The 19,212-nt window shown below is 43.9% G+C and overlaps 1 protein-coding gene across 2 annotated transcripts in view; it reads left to right on the plus strand.

Annotated features, from left to right (window-relative positions):
- The window catches only part of LOC102299546 (partitioning defective 3 homolog), a 308,415-nt gene that overhangs the window by 204,681 nt on the left and 84,522 nt on the right, over positions 1-19,212 (plus strand). For both annotated transcript variants that reach the window (XM_042219256.1, XM_042219257.1), the window contains exon 19: positions 18,297-18,425. In XM_042219256.1, coding sequence (XP_042075190.1) covers positions 18,297-18,425 — 129 coding nt within the window. The remainder of the gene's footprint in view (positions 1-18,296; positions 18,426-19,212) is intronic.

The following is a 19,212-nucleotide window of genomic DNA, read 5'->3' on the forward strand; positions in this document are numbered from 1 at the left end:
TGTGCTCATGCCGGAGCTAACGGGGGGGGGGGGGTTGGCTTTGAGAATAAAAGACGATAAAATCGACTGCAGGTCGGAGTTAGTTGTTGCCCGTGGCTGGTGTTCTCAGCGGCCGCCTCATCATGCGGTAGCGAGATTTCAGGAGCAGGCTGTCTGGGGAGACCGTCTGGCTGTCTGGGGTGGTATGATTTTGTTCTTAACATCTACAGATATTCATCGGTATAAAAAAACCCAAAACTATTTGAAGCAAAAGTAATTTAATTAGCACTCATCACAACTGCTGTAGGTCCTTCAGTGTTGTCATTACCACATCATGCCGCCTAATAACTTAGAGGCTGGGAGATGTTGTGGGCTGTGAGGTTCCTCTCCCAGTCTGGGAAATAGTTTCCCTGGCAGAGTTCTTCATCCTGAGAAGACAGTCACTTTGAACTGTGGACAATGCAGTTGGACAGTGTGAGGAGAAACACGCAAAGGGAAGTTGATGGAAAATAAACATCCCGTGGTGGTTTCTACCGAGCACGTCTGTCTGCCACAAGCAAAATTAGGAGTCACGTTAATTATTTCAACTCCACGCACATTTAAATATGGCATAAATTAACGGCGGAGGCGGTGCGGGCTGTTATCGTGCCGTGAGTCGTTTTCATGTGGATTGCTTTAATGGGATTAGTTAGCATATCACGGCGCACGCCTCAGTAATGAACAATAAAGATGACAAGTGTGCTTTGAGGTGATGATTGAGGAATGTAGGAAGCTGTCTTATCTCCCATTATTTTTACTTTTCTGATTTATTTACTTACCCGCCTCTTATTGCGTAATGTAGTGTGAAAAGCTCGTGCGTCCCAGTGTCGTGGACGCGTAAGTCTTCGTGGGAGGACAGAGAAAAAAGCGAACTGCAATCCAAATTGACAGGTGAAATTTGAGCCACGGGTTTGACACAATGACATGCAATCAGCACCGTTGGCAAACCTTTATGAGTGGCTGTGTGCTTGGCTTGATAGGTGTCTTCTGGGTGATTTTTTATTTTTTTTTGAAGTGCATGTTGGCCCTTGGCATGCCCTCCTTGGCCTCATCATCGTTCTTCATTATCTTTGAGTGCCACAGCCACTTAAGAGTTGGCACGCGACAGGCCTCGCTGACACTCCCCCCATGCTCTGTGCATTTAACGCCAGCCCCCCTGCCTCCTGAATATTAAAACCGCGACTCCATGACTCCGAAACCTCGTCGTCTATTTGCTACTTCTCTACCTCGAACTGCATTTTCTATTTAAAGCTCTCAGACCTGCACATCAACAATGTCCTCTTCTATCCCCTCCCTGTTCTTCCTCGTTCGAAAACATCATCGTTTCAGAAAGTTAGAAATGGCAAAGAGTTGAGGTGAGAATGAACGAGTCCCACTGGATACAACAGCAAACTCTTTCTATAAAGAACAGTCTGGAGTGATGTGAAATGCCTAGCAGTCAAAAGGGAGGAGAGGGAAAGAAAGCGAAAAAGATCTAACTATTGTGTGTCTCACTTTTAGCAGTTCCAAAAGTTTTCCCTGATTTCAGAGTGAAAAGTTTAACTTTGCATGACAAAAAGGTTTGGCTGACAGTTACTCGAACACCCGGGCTTGCGTGCCACAGAATTTATATTAGCGAGCTTCACGTGCGAGTGTCTCGCCATTAAATCGCTGCATCGTGGAGACATCCTCGTTGGGTTAATCCTTTGTGCTGCTTGTCTCGGCGGTTTTCATCTGCATAAAATGGATAGCCAGGCAGCCACTTTTTCCTGCATTTCTCACAGATGCATGTTATAGCACTCCCTCTAAGGAGATTTCAAGGAGTTTGCAGTGCGATGCAATTTGAGCTCATTTGCATGCAGGACTTTGGACGGCCTGATGAACGTGTAGCGCACGTCCACTTAATGGACAGCCTGATTGGAAGTGCATTAACATTGGAGCCAGGGGGAAGGAAGATGGCCTAATATAGGGTGGGAGAGGAGGGGGAAGAGTGGGAGATAAATACAGCAAGTGCAAGAATGGCTGAACGTGTGCAAGAGGGTGATGGAAAGAAAATTGACTGCCTAAAGCTCAAAGCAAGAAAAAAACCCCACTGCAGTGCACAGCCTTGGCTTCCAAGCCCTTCATACTGTACAGACTGTAGGCTGGGAGGCTTCCTGGTATACAGTCCTGTAACATCCAGTAATGGATAGCCCATAATCTCATGAATGGATAGCAGTATGCATCTATGCATGCTTCCACAGAACAAAAAACAAGCCCCAGGCAGTTTGACATCGCTGTTATTTCTTGAATGTCTGCTGGACGCATGCATAGCTTGTCCACTGATGCATCATATAGGGAAGAGCACAGGGGAACGCATCATCCACCCCCCAAAACCATTGTATGTGATTATTCATGTCCTTTCTAGTGGATAACATGTGATCATTACTTTCCACTCCTATCAGTTTTGTTTAGATGTTGGAAGCGTTGCCCACGGCTCTGTTAGCATGCTAGCAGACAATGATGTCTGGGCCAGCCTGGGAGATTCCCCTCGATGTACCTAATGAGGTGCTGTTTATCTGCCGTGTGACTGACTGACCGCCTCCATCAAAGCCCCATCTCCATTACTGTGGTGGAAAGGAGGAAAAAATGTGTTTTTTGTTTTTACATTGTATATGTATATATATTAATTTAGACAGTAGGCATTATTAGTGTGGGTGTGCCTGTGAAAATGTATTTCTGTGTATTCAACCCTCTCTTATTGCAATTCAGTTAACAGTTTTTTGTTGTTTTGAAATGCAACAGACTATTTAAAAACGTAGGCTAGCATTATCACTGGGGTGAGGGTTGCAAAAAAAAAAAAAAAGCTGGGATGGGAAATGGGGAGCAGAGAAAGGTGGGGGTGGGGTGGGTTAGGGTGGAACGAGAGAAGGAGCGTGTGCACTGGAGTGAACTGGGGCACCAAAGAAGAGTGGGAAAGACGGATGAAAAGGAAACGGGAGAGGCAGAATGAGGGAAGAAGGGAGCACTTCAGAGCGACAGTCACGGCATCATGCTACTGTCTGCCTGGGGGGGGGAGACCGGGGATCTTTGGCGATGCGTGCCTGCGCTCGTGCACGTGCTTGCATGCTCAAGCTTCTTCAAGGTGCATGTAAGATTTGCACGTTTGCATGTGTGTAATGTGCGTTTGCCTTGTGCACGTTAGATGAAAAGACTCTGTTAATGGGATGTGGCACCCTTCCTCCCCAGAGCTCCCTCAGCCATGCACACTTACTCCTTTTTTTTTTTCTTTCTTTTCCCTCCACCCATCCTCCCCACCGATCCACCAATCTGATCAGCGGCATGCGTCTCGCTAAGCCATCCCACACTGGAGCTCAGTATGACAGCCATGCACCCTCCACCCCTTTCCATTCTCACCCCAGGGAGCTCATCTGCCTGCTCCGCCCCATAAATGCAATCCCACTCGAGGCTACACAGACAGAGATGAGGGAGAACCGGGAGCTGGAACGGAGGGTTGCTTTCCATCCCTCAATCTTTATTATTCTTAGGTAGCACAGGAGCGCACTCTCGGCACGTGGGGGCGGTGCCCGTGTGTTTGCATTTGTGAATATGCAGAGAATATGGATGCCATGCTGTATGACCATGATTGCCTTCTGTGAGGCATGAGAGTGGGTAGTCTGTGTTGCCATGCAGTTTCGTGTCTTTATGCCGTGTGATCCTTTCAGCTCATGTGGGTGTGAACGGCTGATGGCGGGTGAGCCAGTTTGATCATTAGTACGCTGACATGATATACACATTAACTTTTTTCTTTTTTTTTACGCACGCACACACACACACACACACGCACACACACACACAGAGCTAATGGAGCAACACAGACAAGAACACACACTTTCTCAAGCTAACACACCCCTCAGCACCTTCATTTTCCCCACACAGACACACACACATGCTCGCATATGCTTGTAGTATTATGCCACAGTTGATTTGGAGACAGCAATTAGCCGCCTCCACATGTGGGCCTTGACATCTGCTGAATGTAATCTGAGAGAAAATGATAATTGTTCTTCCTTTGCTCTGCCTAACTCATCATAATGTCGATGCTGAGCCGCTAAAGGGAAGGATGGGGTGCAGCGTTAAGCACGAGAACGGCGACATCTGAAGCCACGTGACAAATATTAACGCGGGAAAAACTAATTGTGTTAAAAGCAACTTATCTTGGATTGTGAATAGTGATGAGTGGCCAGTGTTTTGTCTTTTTGGGGGTTTTTTTCTTTCCGGATATTACCTCTGAGTGGAAGGGAAGGATAGGGAAGGAACTACAAATTTCTCCTGTCATGGATAAATATTTCAGAGGGGACTTAATGCTGAACTTGTCAGCTTTGCCAAGTGCAAAGTCATGCCTCAATATCACCTTCAAATGGTTGCTCGGCTAAAAGAAATATCATGTCACTGAGGGCGCTACAGAGAGAGCAGGTCGGCCTTTTCAACTTCTCAGGCGGAGAACACCTTTTTACAAAACTCCCTCCCTTCACAAGTCAGTACGTGATGCCCTAACTTTAAAGGTGTGTATATATATATATATATATATATATATATATAGATAGATAGATTGATATAATATGCACTCTGAGTGTGACATCCCATTACTCTCCTGCCAGTCATGTTACCAAAGAGGCCCAGCAGGAGACCAAACAGCTACCAACAGTCTCCCACTGAACATTAGCACCACTGTCACACAATGCACTGACACGAGAAGGAAAGGGTGAAAAAACAAAACTCTTGTGCCTGACAGTTCAAAACCCTTGTGTTGTCCTCGAGATTCCCATACACCTAGGGGTCATTTTTGACTCGAGGACAACACAAGGGTTACAGGTGAACGTTGCTTTGCATCTTGTATCAAACCCTGAATGCCTCTGTTTTTTTCTGGAGGGTTGAAACATTTAGAAATGTGGAGGATGGGAATAAGGATGGAGGGAGGAGTGGTGAACTTTAATAACCGGCGGGGGTGGGAGTGGTGGGGGGACAGCGGTTGTCCGGTTGCACTTCCTCTGCTATTGGCCACTCGATGCAAATGTGATTGGGCAGCGCTAGACCTCCATCAGACAGCCCTGAAGTAATTAGGTTTAGAATGATCATGCAGCGCTGCAAGATAGACCTTGAAGAATGGGGAGAGTGGTGAGGAGTCTGTGTGTGTGTGTGTGTGTGTGTGTGTGTGTGTGTGTGTGTGTGTGAGTGTGTGTGTGTCTGTGTGTGTGTGTGTGTGTGTGTGTGTGTGTGTGTCTGTGTGTGTGGGAGGTGGTGTTGCATGATGGAGTTAATTGAATCTGAAATCTTGTCGGCCTGAAATGAGATCCACCGATGTCTCTCACACTGTGTCTCCTGCAGAGGGCTGCAAACATGACTGAATTCATAAAGTGTGTTATTAAAGAGCTCAAATTAAGTGTAGCAGCGCACCCCTCCATATTCTACCAGGCCTATGACTACTAATGATCCAACCCCAGCGGAATCTCAACCAGATGCATCAATGGACATGCGAGACTCCTCTTCTCTTCTCTTCTCTTCTCTTCTCTTCTCTTCTCTTCTCTTCTCTTCTCTTCTCTTCTCTTCTCTTCTCTTCTCTTCTCCTGTCCTCTTCCCTTCTCTCCCCTCCTCTCCTCCCTACCGCTCAGCTCTCTGATGTTCTCAAAGAACCCGCTTCATGTTTCTTAACTTCCTCCCTCTCTCTCTCTCTGCCTCTCACACTTGATTTTCTTGTTTTTCACACTTTGAGACACTTTGATGTTATTTTTTTCTCCTCCTTTGATCAATCAGAGAAAGGCTGTTCAATGCAACTGGAATCTCAGAGGACAGGCAGATTTAAAAATAATGAGAAAGCGTTAAGAACATGAATGTGGATCTGAGAAAGGCACAATCCCATTTTGTGTTTTTCTAAATAGTACAAATGAATCGCTAATATCTCCTTTAATAAACCATATTAATATATGTCTCTGGTCTATAGGAGAAGGGAAAAAGATAACGCATACGTTGAATTAGAAATGCAAGGCATGCTTGATATTATGGAGACAGAGGTCTCCCCCCCCCGTGTCCTATGCAAATTAAGTGGGCTGCCTGCTACAGTTGCATTCATTGCTAGTCTCCTCACCCATCCACCAGGCTTAGCATGTAATGAAACTGAGGCCTTCGGCTGAAATGACCTTTCCCATTCACTGAGTTTCCACCTGCTGATTTGCGCTCACACCTTAACATATGAGTGAGAAGATGGGTAGTGGGGACAGGTCGATCACAGTGAAGACAACGGAGAAAAAAAATAGAAGAGCTGGGAAAATAGCTTTTGAATTACAAAGGTAAAATCAATCGATGCTGGATTACACTTTTGATTTCCATCAAAGGCAGCCAGGTAAAGCCAGGAACCATATTCCTCTTGTTCTGGCAGCGTCTCTACATGCGTTCAGCATGTCGAGTGAAATTGTCTGTTATTTTTTTCTCTTTTTCTCTGATCATTTTTTAAAAAAATTCTTCAGTAAGCGTGTCAGGGAGATGCAGATTCCTTTCATAGCTGGATTGATTGATTTCATTCCTCCCTGTGTTTTTCATGAAGGAATCTTAATTGGACTCTCACTGCCATACAAACATATGTGAGCGCCCCATCAACCCGCCCCACATGCCAACCATTACTTTGTGAGTGGGGGAGGTGGAGAGTGCAAAGCTATGAATGTGAGTTGGAGAGAGAGAGGGAGGATGTGGAGAGTATGTGATGATGGATGAAACGATCCACAGCAGCAGATAAAGGCCAGGTAATATTTTCACCTGCAGATCCACATTGTGTCAGGTTCAAGGCCCTTCAGAGCTAATTGAGTACAAGCAACGTTATATCTGTGGCTGAATAAGACGTTTTTCCAAAGTCTGAAGTTCGGCTACATCTACATTTTCCCAGGCAGGCGTGAGCGAGAGGACACATGGTCTCATGCCTTTATTTTTTAGGGCTGTGTCCACTTAATACTACACTATATAACTTAATAACACTTATTGTTAATAAAAAGCATAGCATTATTGAGGCACTGCAAATTATTTAATCCCAACAATGTCATTTCTAAAGCTTTTAATTGGTCATACTTGTTGCCAGTGATGTAATTAACCATTATAAGTCCAGAGTGCACAGCCAGTCAGGAATGGGGCAGCAATAAACAGATGTAATGTGAGAGGCAGCGGAGGACACCTGCATAGAGTCCTGTGTAATTCCATGTAACCGCAGACCATATGAAACGTAGAAAAAACAAAGAGTCTGAGAGTGCATTTGTCATACTGTTTACTCATGAAAGCTACGTGCTCTGAACAATGTGCACTGGCCTTTTCTTGATGTACTGTGTAATGAATGTTCAGTAGCATTTTATAAACTGGTTGTGAGCACACGTAAAACGTCTGGTTTTGCCCGACTACACTGAAGTTTTGTGAATGTAGTTTGAAAACTGGATTAGAGTTTTGGCAAACTTTGACAACTTAAAACACATACAGTACGTGGGCAGTAGAGGCATATCTGATCCTATTAAGCATGTCTAATTTGTTTGTTTTCATAACGATTTCTCACTTCAAAAATGCTACATGCAGCTTTTTTGTAAGGGTCACGGTTCTGTCCTTCGCAGTGTTTTTACCATCAGCCTCATTCAGCTGTAGAAGAGGAGTGTCCAGGGTTATTTATCTAACCTTGCTCGTGATGTGCAGTCACTATCCCTGAGATTCCTCAGGATTCCTCGCTTGCTTATCCTCACTTTATTTACCATTACTGTCACTCCCTCACTCTTTTTTTTTTTTTAAAAAAAATTCTGTGTATCCTCACACATCCCTCCCTTCTTCCCTCCTCCTTCAACCTGCCCTGGAGATTCATTGTGGCATTGACAGAAAGACCTCTCCCGTCTCCCTCTGAATGCTGGGAGCGATGTATATCACGGATCAGCGGTTTTTGCTGTCTCCTTCCCCCAACTGGCTGAAAATGCAGCGCTTGAGCCGCCGTGCATCCATGCATGCATTTCAAAGTCTAACGTTTACAAGGCAGACAACCTGTCTCACTTCTCTCCTTTGCCCGTCCTTCAGGCGAGGGTCTCGCAAATCAGACATTTGAGCGTCACCGAATACATCTGTCTGCAGACTCATCGGCATGTAAATGAGTTGGCAAACAATTGCGAGAAGCGGGGATAATCAAAGCAGGGAAGACAAAAGGCCTGATGAATACAATTAATTTGAGATAATCTTCTATCATGACAATAATCATAAGCTGTTTTTCCCCCCGTCACCTACACGTTCTAATCGGTGTAAGTCATAGGAGGTGAAAGCAGCTGTAACTCCAGTCGCCAAACCAACAATCAGCAGAAATCTCCAGTTCTCATTAGTTTGTGCACATCTGCGGTAGTTTGCAGCGCTATTCCAAAAAATTCAGTCTTGACATCTGCGGTTGAAGCTTCCGTCATTAAAAGAGCTGAGCAGACTTTGGGTGTTGTGTTTGCCTAATGTCGAGGGTTTGTGTTGGAGGCATGCAGCAGAAGCCTGGCTGAGGACGCAGACAGTGGCAGTGATCAAAATGGCCCATTAGGAATGCAGCAGGCTGTACTGTATCTAGGTCACAGCCTGAGCCACCTACTGTAGCTCCTCTGCTGATAAAACCCTCTCCTCCTCCATCACTGTATCCCTGGGTGAGGGTGTATGGACAGCATACTGCGGTCAGGCACAGCATTATGAGCACTGTGAGGGGAAGCAAATAACACAGATTATCTGTTCATCAGGGCACCTGTTAGTGGGTGGGATATTTTAGGGAGCAAGTGAACATTTTTTTCCTCAAAGCCAACTGAGCTACAGGGGTGGCTATAGCTACAGGTGGTAGAGCACGTCAGCTACTAACCGGAATGTTGGTGGTTCGATCCCAGGCTCCTCCAGTCTGCATGCCAAATATCTTTGGGCAAGATACTAACCCCATCGGAGTGTGAATGTGTATGAATGTTAGTTAGTAAGCACTTAACAACTTAGAAAAAACGTGCTTGTGTGAATGGGTGTGATTGGGTGAATGAATTAGTTGTATAAAGTGCTTTGAGTGCTCAGAGTAGAAAAGTGCTATATAAGAACCATTTGCCATTTACACTGTGATGGCTAGAGGTTTGGGTCAGGGTGCACGTGTGTCGCTTACCTGGGGAGCACCTGGCCTCAGGATGCACTATGGGAAGAAAGCAAGCCGATGGAGGCAGTGTGATGTTTTGGTTAAGGTCCTGCTGCGAAAACCTGGGTCCTACCATCCATGTAGATGTTACTTTGCCACATACCAACCTGCTTCAAAGCAAAAATGGTTCAGGAATGGTTTGAGGAGCACAACAAAGAGTTTGAGGTGTTGGCTCTGCCTCCAAATTCCCCAGATCTCAATCTAATCACGCATCTGTCCGACATGCCGGACAAACAAGTCTGATCAAAGGAGGCCCCACCTCACAGCTCACAGAACCACTTACATACCACAGCACACCTTCAGGGGTCAGGTGGGCTACACATTGAAAATCAAATGTGATTGTATGTGAACTTTTTGTCTCTCATCTACAATTTATGGCTCTTAGTAATTATATGTTTCTTTTTTTGTGCACCACAAGAGAAAGAAACTCTGCAAGATGAGCAATGAAAATAATAAATCAAACAGAACATCATCACAGGGAAATATGATCAGAAGCTACACACAACTACACGCATTCAAAGCCTCAATTCAATACCTGAACTTCCCTCCAAGCTGCTCAAGTGCCTCTGTGTAAATTGTCCTTCAGAAACTCCCTCCTCGCTGCGCTCATACACTTTAACAAATGGATGTATGAATGTGTTTAGACTGTTTATTTGTGTTGTAATGAGAGGCTTTAATCAGGGGTGTCATGGGTTTGAATTGTTCCTCCGAGTGTGCACGGAAACTCCCCTCCCCTCCAAACATACACGCACGCACAACTCAGTGATTTATGCGAAACATTAAAGGCAATCATGTTGGGCTGGGCCTTGTCCTTTGTATTGCACAGGCTGCTTGAAATATGGAAAAGCCAAGCTGTTCCCTGATATACAGGCACACGCATAAACATAAAGACCATAAACACACACATGCACGGGTGTTTGTGTGTATCCTGTTCTTCTTAAATATGAATAATTAGTGCAGAATAAATGAATGGATTGTGGGTTTTGTTTTCTTTTTTTTCTTTCTTGTAAATATACAAAACACACAGGGAAACTTTTTGATTGTAAATAGATATGCAGACTCTCCCACACAGACAGGCACGTGTGTTTAGTTCAACAGTTGCTTTAAATCTCATAGTTGGTAGTTTGGAGGCAGAGAAACAAGCCTCAGCCATTCACTGAGATGTACAGCCTCAATAAAAACATGTATAAAAAATATGTAAATAAAAACCGAACGCAACAATCCCAAAAAATCTCATAAACCCAGATTTTATTCACAATAAAACACAAAAAACATCAAGTGTTGTAAACGGAAACATTTTACTGTTCCGTGAAGAGTATTAGCTCATTTTGGATTTGATGATGGCAATATTGGGTCAATAAGAGGCTAAAAAAAGTAAGTGCTGCTAAAAGGGAACAGCTGGAGGAACATTTTACGACTAATTAGGTTCATTGGCAGCACATCGCTAACATGACTGGGTGTACAAAGAGCATCTTAGAGAGGCAGAGGTTCACCAATCTGCAAAAGAACTGCATCTACAAATTATGGAGAAGTTTCAGAATGATAATTTACCGTGCAAGACTTTTAATGTGTAATCTACAACATAGAATATCATAGATCATAATATCAAAAGGGTCAGAGAATGGTCTTTGGATAGTCAATCTTTTGGCTTCAATGTATTAAAAACGATTCTGTGATGGAAATCACAGATCACTGTACCATCCACAAATGCAGATCCAAGCTCTTTCAACTGGAAACGGCTCTGCGATCAGATGGATTTAAATTTGAAATTCTTATTGGGAAATATGAACGCCTCATCTCCCGGACTAAATAGACGAGGGAGCATCGTATCCGTGTCTCTGCGACCAAAAAGAACATTTCTCAGTTAAAATCAGATTCTCACATGCTGGAATTTGAAAATCTAAAAGAAAAACTGAGTTAAGGATGTTGGATAAAGTCTGTAAAACAATAGTGAAGAGAGGGGAAAAAAACAGGAAGCTTGACTGACAGAGAACAGGAAATACTATCTGAGATGGCAGGAAAAAGGGTGCATTTTAAGGCCAAAACCAATTTTCTACAGGTTGGTATGGCACCAATTTCAATGCACCTGTCAGGGAATTCATTTCCATTCAATAAGCTCTTTATGGTAAATGTGTCGAGACAGTGATATTGGTTGAGAAATAGAACGTTTAAGCAAAATGATCCCAGATTGCGTATGGTTGTAAAATATTTTTCTTTGTCATTATTTTAGTGTGGGGAGAAAAAAACAGCTAAAAATACACAAAGCATTACTGAAACTGATCGATCCCCGACGTGACAGCTGTCTTTGCTGTTCAGCTGAAAGACCTAAGAGGTGTAAAACTTTCCGGAGAAAATATTATTTTTCCTGTGGCATTGTCCCCCTACTGGGGTGTGGTGCACTGATGTCATGAATAAATGCATGTCATGCCTCCACGGTGCAGAACCCATCACTGTCTCGCCTGGGATGAACCATTCTGACTCCCATCCTCCCTCCTCCTACGCCCCCGCTCCTGCTTTTTTCACACCATCACTGGAAGAATTAGGCCCGACTTCCCTCCAGAGCTGCAGCCAATCAACAACAGCTGTCCACAGCTTCTCTGAAGGAAATTGATTGGTTTAGTGTACACATGGGCTTATCCAATGAGGCGAAAGCTGTGACCTGTGGGAAGCAGTCTCTATAAAAGGCAAGAGGATGTGCAGAAGTATTAAAGGCTGTGTTATTCTGAAGGTGCATGCTATACCACCACCAAACCCAAGACACTATGAACTCAAAGATCTGACACACGGAGGGTTGCAGTCTTGCTCCTTAAGATATTAAGGAAAATGCTTTCCTGAGGAATTCCACATTCTACACATTCTAGTTCAAGAGGTCTGTTTGAGCAGGGAAGGAACTGACTGACATTACAGGTTGCAGATAATGAGTTCCACGGGGAGGGAGATAATCAGCCAGCGGCTGTTGGAGGCATCATCCCATACCACTGTGGGGTTGGTGTCCCAGGAAACCAGCGGTGGCAGCGTTACTCTGAGGCCACTCTACGATAACGAATGCGCCTTTAATGCCCGTTAACGATCGCTGGGTCACAGCGTGATTCCCAGGGAAGAGAAAAAAGTTCCTACTTTGTTTTTTCTATCTTATTGTTTTTATGAGACAGCTATGTGTCTCACCTCAGGTGGAGAGTGTTTACTCACCAAAGCTGCAACAACACTTATCCAGCGAAGACAAATGTATGAAAGTCTGGCCTTCCTAACAAGGCGCTATTAAAATTACATGCCACTGTCAGTATCTTGCCCCGGGTGCCGTGTTTAGAAATCGTGTACTGCTCCTTATTGCTTGCATTGGAGAGGAATAACTGAAGTTAGAGAGAGCATACTATATCTCTGCTTGTGTGTATATGTGTGTGTGTGTGTACTTGTCTTAACTTTGTTCTCCTTACTCCCCCCCCCGGTCAATATGACGATAATCACAAGTCTTGATTTTTCTCTGAGAGAAAGGAGTATTTTTAATGGTGCTTTATAGATTATCACCATGAAATGCAGGGGTGGAGGCATAAAAATTTATTTTCTTCCTGACTGCCACAAATACAGTCGGAGGGGATGGGGGGGGGCTCAGACACCACATCAGATGTCTGCCGGGGACTTCGCCCTGGGAGATTTGGATTAACTTTCAGGTTGGCTGAGCAGAAACCATAATGATTCTCTCTGTCTGCCCTTGAAATTATCTTCTCATCACTTACTCAAATTGATAGATGCAGTCATTTTTATTTTCCCCCCTCCTTTCTCGCTCACCTAGTTCCATTTGCAGGTTTGAATAATGCCAGAAGATGTAACACCTCATATGATGAGCGCATCGTCTGCGGGGTAAGCCGTGTGGTCCGTCATACCCTCGGGTTCACTTTTAAAAATCCCACAAATTTTCAAAGGAGGAATAGACAGCCATTTTTTTCCCCTGTCTTTTCTTCCTAAGTCAGCAACAAACTGCGAAATTCCCCACAGAAGATGTCAAAACAGATTAGCTCCCTTCTAATCCACTCCCCAGATTAAATGATTGTAACAATCAAACTGGCTTCAAGGCTTTGCATAATTTACTCTTTCCCCCGTCATATCTTTTGAAATTCTGTCTTTGACTTTTTACTCCTCTGTTGCATCGCAGCCTTGAAGAATTATCACCCTGTAAATCGATGAAGATGATGTATGAGGCATCCACAGCCAGTGGTATAAACCCTTCTGCTTTCTGTGATGTATGATGATGTATCACGCTGAATGGAGTACCTATTTACTGACTCCTTTTCTAATGGAAGCAGACAAATCCAGGGAAGGCTGCTACTCAGTAATACGCCTAATGTGTGACAGCATTTTGAAAACATTTTATTTGATCAGTTGCTGTCTGCAGATGTCAAAGTCAGGACACGTGGATTGAATGCTTCAATTTTGCTTTCTACGTTTAATCAAATCTGCGGCCATTATAACATTAGTAAAGCAGATTTTACTGATGCATGTCAGATTACGCATCATCCAAATGAGCTTTGATAGCCAATCAGTCATTATCAGGACTAAAAAGTGATAAATAGCCCAGAGTAGCTCAGGCTTTGAATGAATGCGTCCCATGAGTTGTGAATACTTTCTGAATTTGTCTAGATTCTGTTTGCATGCGACTACAGTGCTGATCGCATCTACGGAACGTCTCTGCACACATGATAGTTGTGCAATCTGCGTCTCATCTCGCCGTCTTCCTCTGTGTGTATTTGTGTATGCATCACTCTTACCTGCTGCTCGCCATAGTGAGGTAGGTGGCTGACAGTGGATCATTAAACACTGCTTCGGTCTGGTGGACTGATACTGGGTAGAAAAAAAACACATCAGCGCTTTATGATGATGTAAGTTGCAACATTTCCTTTTTAGAATCATCGTTTTTAAGTTCTAGGCCTTTTTGTCAATTTTCGACCAATAAATCATTAAGTCGACCTTGAAGGTCTTGGTGTATGTGAGAAAAATTTTAATGGATTGTTAACATGACTCCACTCTACACCCCTACGAGGTTTTATCAGAATACATGTGCCAGTGCTGCCAAAATAAGATAATAAAATGAAGGTTGGAGTTGATGTTGAAGGATACGCTGGCATCATACCCCTACAAATATTACAGTTCTCTTTGATCAATAGTTGTTCTCTTCTGTGCACTGCAGCATAGTGATGTTAGGCTCATGACAGCATAGCCTTTTCCTAATCTGCACTGTTCAGGCAACACAGAGGACTGATCCAGAATCCGTAAAGGAATCAGAAGTTGGATCTGTAAGCATCAAGTATCAAGTTGTTCCGAAGGTCAAGAATTCCTACCCTCCAGTTCAAAAGTTTCTGCTCTTAAAATCTTATGGCAATTTCCAGATTCCGAATACACCGTAGTGCAGTCCAGTCTTTAGGAAGCTGGCCAGACCTTTAGGGTAAAATCAGTTCTATGTATGCTACAGTTACACATTCGTCATTCTACTCCTGACTTGCAGCTGCCAGTCAATATCTTATTATCAAGCCTCATCGGCCTCGCTGTCAATATGACTGCTCTGCTGCCTGTGCCGATTAATGCCAAGGTGCCAATACTAGCTTGAGAGTTTTACGGAGAAATTCTCGAGTTTCCCCGTGCCAGCTGATGCTGATTAACTCCAAATCGTTACTGTTTTTTGTTAGATTCCTTTCAGGTCTCAAATGTGACACTTATCTTTCAGAGACAGGTATGAAAGTCAATATGTTTTGCCATTACACAGTACACACAACTGCTGATGCCAAGGAGCTTCATATTTTCCTTTGGGGAAAATAGCTAGTGTTAAATATAATACTGGCATTAGTGTAGTCCTCTGCTCTCCTGTGGTTCCCACTGGAGGGACCCAGACTGTTCATATAAAGAACAGAGCCACGCTGTAAGCCAGCAAGTGTCCCAGTAGCCTTCTAATAGCTCAGGCAGTGCAGAACCTTTACTTCACCTGTGCTTCACCTCTGCATCCTTCCTCCTCTGGCCACCAGCGATGGGAAAATAGTTTCTCATGTGGGAGTTGCTGCGTGTTCAGAGTCCTGCTCGGCTTAATCTGCAGTATGTCATACTGTAAGACTCTGCTCGCTGTACACATGTCGATCCAGATGAAGGGAAAAAAAGTTGAGGGCCGAGGTTTGTCTCCCTTAAGGTTACTTTATGTTTTTAGTGGATGACTGGAAGAGATTGAGCAAAAACAAAAGGAGAGAGAGATAAACAGTTCACTCTTCATAAACGCTACAAGTTGACTTAAACTAGTTCACTTTCATAGGTCACATTTTAGAATTAAAAGAGGTATTTTTTATATACACTATGGGGCAATAGTATTTTACTACAGCTTAAGTAGTGCACAGGTATATTTGTCAATGTTCATACTGGGAATAACAACGTAACAATTGCACTCTACACATGAGTTACTGATCTGAACAGATCCAACTACAAAGATAAAATGGAGAAAAAAGGATTCAGTCAGTAGCTCTCTTGTGAATAATTTTGGATATTTCACTGCTGTTGTCTGAGTCATTGATGGCAGCATTCAGCATTTTAAAACTACAGCTCATGTGACCGTAGTGTGAGCACAGTCTATTACTGGATTCTGAAAAGTAGCTAAAAAGTGAAGCATGCTCTTCTTTACCAGAAGTGAACAAACAAATCATTGAAGATGACTAAGCTGCTTCTTACTCCCCAGGAAAGCTCAGCCGAGCACAGTTTTCCACACAAGTATCACCTTACTGTGCCACTTTAAATTATACGTGAGCAGCAGGAAAAAAAAAATCACCAGCATATTACTGACGCAAATGTCTACATGACTCTTAACTTTAGCCAAGTCAGAATGGAGTGCAGTAAGCATCCCAGTTACCTGGTGCATAGGCTGAAGCTCAGGAAAAGTTTGAGCTCTGGGCGTCCAACCAACCAATCAGCCAGCTTGACGAGACACGAGGTTAACTTTGGTTGGCACACAGCTCCACCACAGTGTTGAGAAGCCCACTAATCATGCAGATAACTTTGCACTTTACTGATGCTGCAGAAAATTTGTCGATGTGATCTCAAACAGATGTGGACACACCTGCAGCGTGACTTGTTCTCTCCAGCTGCGCACCCCGTTATCCACTTATAAACTAATAAAGATTGATGGTGGATCAGGGATCGACCTCTAAAACTTTGTAGCCCCAATGGAAAGTTTGGGCACTCCTGCACACAAGTCACCTTCTTTTAGTTGCAGACAAATACATTTGGGTCACTGTTCACAGACAACACAAGCTTTTTTCCAGTGATCGTGCTTTTTAGCATATTTATGTGTTGAAAACAGAAAGGTCAACTTCTTTCAGGAAGTTAATGAAAGTCCTTGAAGGGAAGCCAGGGAAGCTGTCACCTGCCCTGATGATAGATAGCAGGTTCATTATTATTATCATTCCCAGCTCTAGCACAGAGTTTTATGCCTTCACTAGAGCCATTTGTTGATTAATTAATCAGGTAATGTATGCTATCTGTGCTACAAAAGAGCCCACATATCACTCCCTTTGCCTCTGGGCTCTTTACGAAGCCACAAACCCGGGTCTCCTGTAGCACATTCGAAAGATTACAATTCCAAAACAGGTTCTACCAAAAGAGAAGCCATTTGCACAAAGGTCCAGGCTGCTTTTAATGTAAAGTAGAATAATAAACATCCTTGAGGGAACCAGTCTCCCATTTCATGAATATATTTCCTTTCACTGGCCCTAAGTGAACCACGTCTGATGTAATCTTTTTTCAGCTTTTAGAGAAAGTTCTCAAACTGTCAAATAAAGAACAGCCATGGAAAAAAAAAGTATAATAAACTTGGCACCATACCATCCCCAGCATCATGGGGCTTGGAGCGCACAGAGCTTGATGTCTTCTCTGTCTGAAGTTAGAGGGGAGTGGTCAAAAAAACAAAAGCCCAGAGGGGACATCAGAAGCGATGTTGGTGTTTGTAATGCAAGAACGCAGAGTTTTGTTCCGATGGATCAATAAATTCCAGTCCTGTTTTTGTTCAATTTCTTCTCACGTCACACTTTTAAACTCCACTGAGCTTTGTGAAAGATGATTGACTGATGATTGGATTCATTTGTTTTATAGCTATTGTAAAAGTCTATACTGAGAAAACTATGACAAAAAAACTGGCCAAATCACCAGCACAGCAACATGATGTCATGCCAGAGCAGACAGTGTGCCATGCATAGAGCTGCTGTGTGGTGTACAGATGTGCACTTCCTTGGTACCTTTCATCCTTCCATTGTGTACATGTTTTTCACTTCCTCCACGGCTTGCTGCACCACGGAGCAGGATATGACATCGTGCTCCCATAAAAACTGCATTTCCTGTTCCAGTCTCATCGTGAAGTTGCTCTTTTATCGTGTAATCCTGCGCAGTGATGAAGTCAGACGATGGAATCAGATATCAAAGCCATTTGAGACTGTGTGGTCCTGTAGATGTCCCCGTACTCCCCCGTCAGCTGTAAGCCTGCGATCTGTATCCTCTCCTCATCATTTTCTCACACTCTGTCTTCAGACGCTCTCCACTCATTTGACTTGCCAAGTGCATAGCATATCTGACGAGAATCATGCTCTCAGCTTGTCCCTCACCTTGGCTCATATATGTCCAGACCAGTGTCTCACTCCTGTCATTAAATTGTAAAAGTTTGCATTGGCCAGAGTGTTAGAGATATCAGCCAGCTTTCCAGTTGTCCTGGTTGCGCAGCTTTCAAACATCTAAACCACAGGTGTCAAACAGAAGGCTCTAAATATGCAGTTGAAGTTCTTTACACTGAGTGAAAGGGGAGCTTTCACTGGTCTGGCACACTTTTGATCACAGTGGGCCATATGTGTAATGTAATCAACTACAGAGGAAGAAAGTGGAAGCAGAGTTACTTTTTATACCATAGCTGAATCTTTTCTGCTGTGTTGTGTGGACAGTTGGTAGGGTGGGAATTCACTGTGTCGTCTTATCATTCGATATGTCTTGATGCACTCTGATTACATTCACATTATTCTTATTCTTCTAATAATGGATGGCTTCCCAAGGACGCTCCCTTTGAGCTGCTTCCCAAATATAAATCCAAACCTTTTCTCTTTTCCAGGTTTGGAAAGAACCGGAAGGACGAGCGGCTGGACGACAAGATGGAGAGGAGGAGCTCCACTAAATCCAAAGCAGAGGACATGCAGGCATCAGAAGAGGAGACCCAGCAGATGAGACTGGAACAAGAGAGGTGAGTACACAAAGAGAGCTTCAGCACTGTAATGATTTCAGTCTAAACTGAACAAAGTGGGGAAGGAACCCCCCCCTCCCCACTGTGATTACTGGAAAATTAGCAAACTACCTAATTAACAAAATGGCAGAGGCACAGTTGGGAAATTCTGGGAAAGCACTCTGATGTCAATTTGTGAAATGCCCTCCTTTCTTTTATATCAGTACATTAAATAGATCATTTATAGATTGTTGTTGCCTGTGCCATTCGGAGGCGCTGACCTCCTAATGGTGCTCTTAGGCCCCTGTGGATTTAGCATGATTGAATAGCGCTCATTGTAATAGCGAAATCGATGTAGCGCACCATTTGTCTTCCCCTGCAGCACGCCCAGGTTGTTAATCGCTCAAGAATACACTGTTCCTTTTCATCCTCCTCTTTTGGCCCTCTGTCCTCTTGTCCTCTGGCACCGTGGGCGCCGGGATGTCCAAACGAACCGAGGCGAGGCGTCGGTTTTGCTTGCGTGCGCCTCATCCCTCACAGACGAGCCCCGTTTCATTCTCTTCTGGGGCTAGACAGTATTGGTGAAGAAAAAGACAGCTTGCTGCCTCCATTGTTCCCCGCCAGCCAAATGAACTCAGTAATCAAACTGCCGTTGGTAATGGCAGCTAATTGAATAGAAACAATAGGACTTGATAGCGCTCGCTGTTGCAGCGAAGGAAGAGAAGGACGGATGGCTGTCGAAAACACAAACAACTGCAAGCACACACACACACACACACACACACACACACACACACACACACACACA

This window comes from Haplochromis burtoni, unplaced genomic scaffold, assembly GCF_018398535.1.
Source record: "Haplochromis burtoni strain Fernald_Lab_line unplaced genomic scaffold, NCSU_Asbu1 Contig_30, whole genome shotgun sequence".
Taxonomy (NCBI): domain Eukaryota; kingdom Metazoa; phylum Chordata; class Actinopteri; order Cichliformes; family Cichlidae; genus Haplochromis; species Haplochromis burtoni.